Source organism: Cibotium barometz, chromosome 30, assembly GCF_041138505.1.
Source record: "Cibotium barometz isolate CiBa-2024 chromosome 30, ASM4113850v1, whole genome shotgun sequence".
Lineage (NCBI taxonomy): Eukaryota > Viridiplantae > Streptophyta > Polypodiopsida > Cyatheales > Cibotiaceae > Cibotium > Cibotium barometz.
Genome location: NC_141075.1, coordinates 50640971 through 50648843, shown reverse-complemented (window position 1 = coordinate 50648843; position 7873 = coordinate 50640971). Strand labels below are relative to the sequence as shown.

The following is a 7873-nucleotide window of genomic DNA, read 5'->3' as shown; positions in this document are numbered from 1 at the left end:
TTATGACTTCCCTAACCTAAGAGGAAACCTCATGCTAATTCACAGCGCCAGCCAATCAAAGAGGCCAATTAATGATTAAGAAAATAGATCCAAAAAGAAAGGTTTCTCCGAGTTTCCACAAGAATCGATCAATTAGGTCGTGATAGCTTGATCGAGTTAATGCCTATAAGTAACTCCAGATTAACCGCAAATCAAGCATATGGTTTTAATCCCTCGTTTCAATTAATGTGGAATCCTACCGGCAGTTGGCACCTTCTAAATTTGAGCTTAATGTCGAAATTACAATAATAATCACAATTATAATCATAATAGCTGTATGCATAACCCATGATAATATATTAAATACACTCTGATATCCAAGGTACCCATTCGATCAAACCTTTATTCCTAGCTTGCAGCTTTGGCGATTACTTTGCATTTCGGCCGTTCGGAATTATCCTTTTTCTTCACACAGTTGGCCTTTTGCCAAAAAGTATTTAATGTAGACCTGGGCCTCTTTGTTCGTATGCCGTTTCTAAGGTTTATAATCGCACCCACCTCTGCTCTTCAAGGATGCCAATTTCAAGAGAGGTCGCGCGCACTGCACTTGGAGTTATAGGCAAGCTGTTAGTTAGCACATGAGCTGCTTATGATGAAATCGTGATCACTAATTAGTGGGTGATTACAGAATATAATTGATGAAGATCTGTCTAATTAGCTTTAATTGAGATGTGTTAATTATGATAAAATGCCACCTATAAGTGTAAATATATTGACTTACATGAATATAAATAAAATGTTAAGCTGAGCTTTCTCTCTGATTGCTTTCCATTGACTGGCTGACAGAGCAGGCAACGTGGCATCTTGTGTTTTCTTCTTATCATCGGCGTAAGTATTCAGCAGGTTCATGGGGTGCATAAAGCCAAGCTGGAGTCCTAATTACTAGTGATGTATATGCATGGGATTAACATAATTATACAAAGGAAAGCATTAATGAATCAACGAATGAGATATAAAGGTGGAGGATTAAGGAAAATATGCTCTTGATGAAAACATGTTTAACATCTGATATATAATTAGGATGGAAGGATCGAGGATTGAGGATTGAAGCTAAGGTTTTCATATTAAGCCGGATGGAATGATAATGACAGTTAATTAGTCGTAATCAAGTGCGATTAAAATGATTATACGATGAGTAAGTAATCTACTCTTAATTGCAACATGGGGGCGGCTGTGCATGCAGGCCAACGGTGTGCCAGATTATAAAGAGAAAGTCAGCGGGGGGGTTGTCGGGCGATCTGTTTGTGTTCAAGCTCTTCAACTGCATGCTGTGGGCGTTCTACGGCTTGCCCATCATCCATCCTCACAACTTCTGGGTGGTGCTCACCAACGCCTTAGGATCCTTCTTCGCCCTCATGTACATCCTGCCGTACCTCTACTACGCCTCAAAGCAGCAAAGGGTACTACCGCGTTTATAATATCAAGTTGCAAAAACATTTTGACATAGGCGCACTGTAGTTAGTTTGTTAGTTCATTACTTCGTTACTTACTTAATTAATTAATTAATGGGCATGAATCCAATTCTCGCTACTTATTATCATTATCATTGAAAAGCTTTGCATCGCTTCAAGGATTGACACGGGTTCCGAAAAAAAAAAGTGCCCATCTTACCTTAGTTTTCGATGGTCACTCGAAGTCATTAGTAGTCAAAATGCCCAAAAACAATCATCACCCCTACAAGGTCATAAAATAACCTCCTTACTATCAAAATGCAAGGGGTTATAAGGTAACCTTGCATTAATTATACAAAATCGCCCCACCCCTCCACTCATTGGTCGTTCGGTAATTACCCAAGTGTGTGTGTGTGTGTGTGTGTGTGTGTGAGAGAGAGAGAGAGAGAGCGAGAGAGGTAGGGGTGTGTGTGTGTGAGAGAGAGAAAGAGAGAGAGAGTCCGCATCTCTGTGTGAGAATATGTATGTGTGTGTGAGAGAGAGATTACGTATGTGTGTGAGAGAGAGAGATTACAAGATCAGTGACTCCTTATCCATTATATCTATCCACAATTAATGATAAGAACTAGTGCGTATATACAACATTTGGTGGATTGCCCAACATCAAACATTTGGAATTTTAGAGTAGAAAAGCTTTTTCCTTCAAGGATCATGGGATGTAATGGTTGGATGTGTGAGTCACTAATAGCATTCAAAGTGGGCATTAATAAGATTAACTATCATTACTCAAAGTATCCATGATGATTTCCATTAAAGAAATAATAATAACTAGTATTAGCATAATGATGGCATCTCAATAGGGCAATATAGAGGATATTTGATTTTCAAAAAAAAAATTGCTATATGATGGGTGCAGGGGAAAGTGTTATGGGAGTTGTGTGTGGTTCTCTTTCTCTTTGTGCTCATGGTGGTGTTGTTGTTGCTTCTCGAACATTCTCGTGATCTCAAGATCATGATAGTGGGAATACTATGCGCTGTGATAAGCAGCTTAATGCACTTGACACTCCTCTCCCAACTGGTAAGAGAATCAATAATCAATAAAATAACTACATTTATTACTTTTCTAACCTTGTCAATTATCAATTTATTTCAAGAGCTAATGTACATAGGAGATCACAAACCAATACTTGATTATAATATTTGGATGATCATGTTAGTTGGCCAACTATGGTTATTAAAAGGACTAAAATCCTAGGGTTAATTATGCTATTGCTAGTTTTCTAGTGATTCCATCAAGACGTGATTCATATCTATTGATGGAATAATTCAAGATTGATTGGATGCAGCGTAAGGTGCTTGAAACAAAGGAAACTAAGTACCTACTTCCATACTCCTCAGTCGGTGCCTTTTTGAAGGGTGTTGTATGGACTGCTTATGGATTGGTGAACTTGGACTTGTATATAACGGTAATTCAAGACTTTTGATTGAATCTTGTAAAAATTAAATTACATACGAATAAACAATCATGAAATAATTAACCCTAGTTGTTGTGACTCTAATTGATCCTAATTAATTATATTTGATTTGATTTTATGCTAACCAATTCCAATTTTGTAGATACCCAATGGCTTTGGGATTGGCATAGGAGCTATTCAGTTAATCATCTTTGGGATCTTGGTGCACATGAGATCTAAATCCAACTATAGTAGTGATCCATACAGGGTAGCACAACCCATAGTTAAATTAAATGAGGGGCCCAAGGATGCTCGTAGGCTGCTTCAACTTTGATTTGAACTAAAATTTTGTGCATTAACCTTATGGGTGGAGATTTAAACCACCCACTTTCAATAACATTAGTTAGAAAAAAATGAATTTTATCATTTCAAATTTACACAATATACCATGTATTTTGTAGCTTATGAAACAAAAAGACATTTGCAATTCCATGAAGGGATATTGTTTTTTGGATGGGCTTATCGACCTGCAGGTCTTTGGTTTGAACCCCGCTGGTCTTTGGTTTGAACCGCAGCACCTAGTATAGAATAATATATAATTAAACTCTTTAAAAAATGTGATACTGGTTTGGATATTTTTCAAACACCATTACTACTAAGGGTGTTATCCTCATAGTCATAGACATTGACCCTTCACCTTGTGTAGGAGCAGAGAATAGGGGAGTATTTCTATCGCTACTTCAAATACTATCATGGGGATCTTTTCATTGATGGATTGAGCTCGAGCTTTGCTCTATGAGGTTATGTCACTTCTCTCCTACAAGTGTTATCACACCACCACATTAAACTATGGGTCCTCATTCCTTCTTTCACCTTGCGCACTCCTCAAACAAGCTCACTAGCATATGATTAATAAGGGGATTAGGAAAAGGATTAGGAAGAGTGAGACTCAATTGTACAATGATAGAATATGAGAGCAAATGGCTTGTATAAATGGCCATAATTCTTGTACACACACTTAAGTATGGCCATAATTCTTGTACACACACTTAAGTATGGCCATCCAAGTGTCCATGGCTCATAAGTGGTCGTCTGGGTGCCCATGGCTCATAAGTGGCTATCCGGGCTCCCATAAGTGGCCTACAACTTAAACAATCTTATACAATTGATACTCTTATATACATGCAAGAAGTACATCATAGGGAATTCCTTTTAGCTTAGTATGGGCCATGGGGTTTAAGGGATGTGGTTAGTGTGGGGTTTGAATAAAAAAAGATGGTTTTAAAAGATAAAAGACACACTTTTGGAGTGGGAATCACCATAAGTATCCCATTGAACCATTACATGCACCCATCCAAGTTATAGATATGGACATCAATATTGCTTCATAGCTTTATGATACATCATTTTACTATGCCTGTCTTTGCTTGGTGATGTGGAAATGATCATAAGGAAACAATCAACATCACAAAGAGGGGAATGTTAACTCATTTTGGGATTAATAGATGCTACCATCAATTTGTCTTTCTTCCTTTAATTGTTCAAGAATGAATAGTCGATAAGCCAACATGTTACCCTCAAGTTTCTCAGCCATTGCTACCCTTAAGCTGGGTATCGTGAATTCCCATGGCATTACTGCCTCAACCCGTTTACGATCTTAAATGGTGTGTAAGTAATTGCAACTTTGTAAGAGGTTAGGTAAGCACATAGAGTTGTTGTAAGCTTGAATTCCCAATCATTGCATCAAGCCTGAATAGGTTTTGTTAATATGGAAATGAGGAATTGTTAGTGCTCTCAGATTGACCATTTTCTTATGGGGTTAGTATGGTGTGGACCCACAATGTGAAATATGGTTTTGTTAATATGGAAATGAGGAATTGTTAGTGCTCTCAGATTGACCATTTTCTTGTGGGGTTAGTACATAGAGTTGTTGTAAGCTTGAATTCCCAATCATGAACGTTGTGGTGAGACATTGGATTACATTATTTATAAAATGTTTCCCTTGGTCTCTCACTGGCTTGAAAGGACAACTAAAGCAGGTCATAATATCCCCATAAAGAAACTTAGTTGTTCTCATAACATTCACTTTTCTAGAAGCTCTTGCTATAGCCCATTTGGAGATGCTATTAAAATGTACCTTACTTGGGTGATAGGTGTAGCTAGACTTATGGGTCCTACAAAATCAATGCCCATTTCATAAAGGGTTCTAGAACTTTAATAAGGTATAAGAACATCATGTCTTTCTTTTATGGTTAAGCACATCGTTACACTCGTCACATCCTCTAACAAATAACGCACAATCTTTAAAGAGTGTGGGCCACCAATACTTTGATTGGAGTATTTTTCTTATCGTAACATCTCTTGCAAAGTGTCCACCGGCTACGCCTTGGTGTGCTTGTTTGATGATATATAAGTATTCATCCTCCCTAGGGGCACAACGTCTGAATATGTCATCCTTACCTCTTCTATAAAGAGTTCTAGAAATCAATTGGTAAGTTCTACTTCTTTAAGAAACTTCCTTGCTATATCTTTCCTTAGCTTCTTTACCTTTAGAAAATTATTAGCTAGAAAGTTAATGATTTTCTCACTCCACTCTAGTATAGCCTCAACTTTAAATAGTGTAGCATCAAGTAGATAATCATCTTGACATCTATTCCAGTTGGATCTTCACCATTAGATACATGAGATAGATGATCAGCCATGATGTGTTTCTTGACAGGCCTTACAACCATTATGAAATCAAATTCAAGAAGAATCAAAAACCACCTAGTGATTCTTCTTATGAAGTAAGTTTATTAACAAGGTAGAGAAATTCTTGATGATCAACATAGAAAATAAATTTATTCGCAAGGCAATGTCAAGATTTCTTCATGGCATATACCATTCCTAAACCTTCATGCTCTATGGTGGTATAATTCATCCCAATTCACATAATTGTCGATGATTGGTAAAAATTATAAGTTAGTCCAATTAATGTTCACTTGGTTGGGCTTGGACGCATCCAATTGCAAAGTTAGAAGCATCAATATGCACATGGAAGATAACATCCCAGTTTGGCACTCATAGTATGGGAGCACTATATCCAAAGCTTGCTTTAACGTGTCATAGCTTGTTGGCATTCTTTCGTCCATTCAAAAATAATGAGAAGCTTGTACAAGGGATGTTACCTCTTGGTATAGAAGAGGATGAATCATATCTACTAGCCTACATGTCCCATAAGCCTTTGGACTCCCTTACACTTCCTTGGTGGGGGTAATTCTAAGATAATTTTAATTTTACTCTCATATGTGGAAATCCCCTTTTTGGACACTATGTGTCCTAAGATTACTCTATGGTTAACCCATTGGCATTTGAATGGGTTTAGAGAAAGTTATTAAGGCCTACATCATTGTAAGTAGGATAAATTCTCTTTCCATGATAAGAAAGCTTCAAATGTAGGTAATAAGGCCTACATCGTTCAAATACCTTTTGTAAGTAGGATAAATTCTCTTTCCATGATAAGAAAGCTTCAAGAAACGTCCTTAGAAAATCTTTAAAGGTAGTGTTCATAAGCCATTGGAATGTGGCTAGTACATTTGTCAAGCCAAATGGCATAACTCTATAAGCATAAACTTTGTGTTCTGTAAAACAAAAACAATTTTCACTTGATTCTCCAGATCAATGGAAATTTGGTTATATCTTGAATACCCACCTAATAAGTTGTATTCTTCCTTGCTAGCTACTCATTCAAGTACGTGTTTTGAATATGGTAAGGGGTAATGATCTCAACTTGTTACTGTATTAACCTTTTTAAGATCGACATATACTAATAATTTCCCATTCTTTTTAGGCGAAACCATAATGGGTGACACCCAGTATGAATGTTGAATCTCATAGATGAATCCACATTCAATGAGCTTCTCTATCTCTTCTTTAATAATGTTAGCATACTTTGGATTCATTAGATAAGTTGTTGATGGATAGGTTTAGCATTTGGTACCATGGGGATTGTATGTTGCACAACCTCAATAGGTACTCCCTTCATATCATGGTAAGTCCATGTAAAGCAATCCTTATATTCCTTCATGAGATCAATGCATTCAGCTTTCTAATTTGGAGTGAGGTCTTTTGCTATAAACACGGGCTTGGGGTCTTCCCCAAGTTCAGCCAAGTCTACTTCCTTTACCTCAGTGTTAGACCATTATAAACTCCTACGTCACTTTTTTGTTTTTGTGTGGCATTATACACTAACTTGCAGTCTTCAATTGTAAAAGATTTATAGTGTTCTAGGGTAGGACGCAAGCTAGGTGTTGGCTCCTGATTTTCTTCAGCTGCCTTAGTTGCAGCTTCTACTTTCCTCTCTTTCTGGTCCAACTCTTTGTTCTTCTTCTTCCTCATCGAATGATTGGGAATTAGTTCATCCGCTGCTTCGACATTGATTTTGGCTATCAACTTAGTGGGAGGAGGGTTGTAATACATAATTTTTGTAATTCCTCTCCTTAGTTGTTAATAACTTGTGATGTGGCATTGAATGCACTGACATATTATACCATTGGGTAGTAGTTGTCCTCTCTTGTAGCCTTCTATGATGATTGGCTACATAGTGTTTGAAAAATTCCATAACAATGAAGGTATGTTTAACTGAATGTTTAAGAACCTTGATTTTTAAATCTTGTAGTGTTTGGAAAAGTCCATAACAATGAAGGTATGTTTAATTGGATGTTTAAGAACCTTTATTTTTAAATCTCGTAGAATTTCCATAGGTTTGGTAACAATTTTCATGAGCCATCTTGTGACAATGATGTCTAAAACTTCTAGATGTGGCTTGGCCATCTTATCCCAGCATCCCCATAGGTTTGGAAAAGTCTATAACAATGAAGGTATGTTTAACCAGATGTTTAATAACCTTGATTTTTAAATCTCGTAGTATCCCCATAGGTTTGGTAACAGTTTTCATCAACCATCTTGACAAAGATGTCTGAGACTTCTAGACGTGGCTTGGCCATCTTA

The 7873-nt window shown here is 37.0% G+C and overlaps 1 protein-coding gene across 4 annotated transcripts; it reads left to right on the top strand.

The window, feature by feature from the left end:
• Positions 1 to 380: 380 nt before the first annotated feature.
• On the top strand, positions 381 to 3380 carry LOC147621604 (bidirectional sugar transporter SWEET6b-like). Of its 4 annotated transcripts, none has more exons than XM_086824393.1 (6): positions 381 to 519; positions 826 to 867; positions 1223 to 1439; positions 2347 to 2508; positions 2777 to 2896; positions 3048 to 3380. In XM_086824393.1, the coding sequence occupies exons 1-6, from the start codon at positions 506 to 508 to the stop codon at positions 3216 to 3218; spliced, it is 726 nt and encodes a 241-aa protein (XP_086680519.1). In that variant the 5' UTR covers positions 381 to 505; the 3' UTR covers positions 3219 to 3380. The 4 variants fall into 4 exon arrangements, with proteins under 4 accessions (XP_086680519.1, XP_086680521.1, XP_086680520.1 ...); XM_086824395.1 differs by having other exon boundaries at positions 415 to 519; positions 831 to 867; XM_086824394.1 differs by having other exon boundaries at positions 487 to 598.
• Positions 3381 to 7873: the final 4493 nt, after the last annotated feature.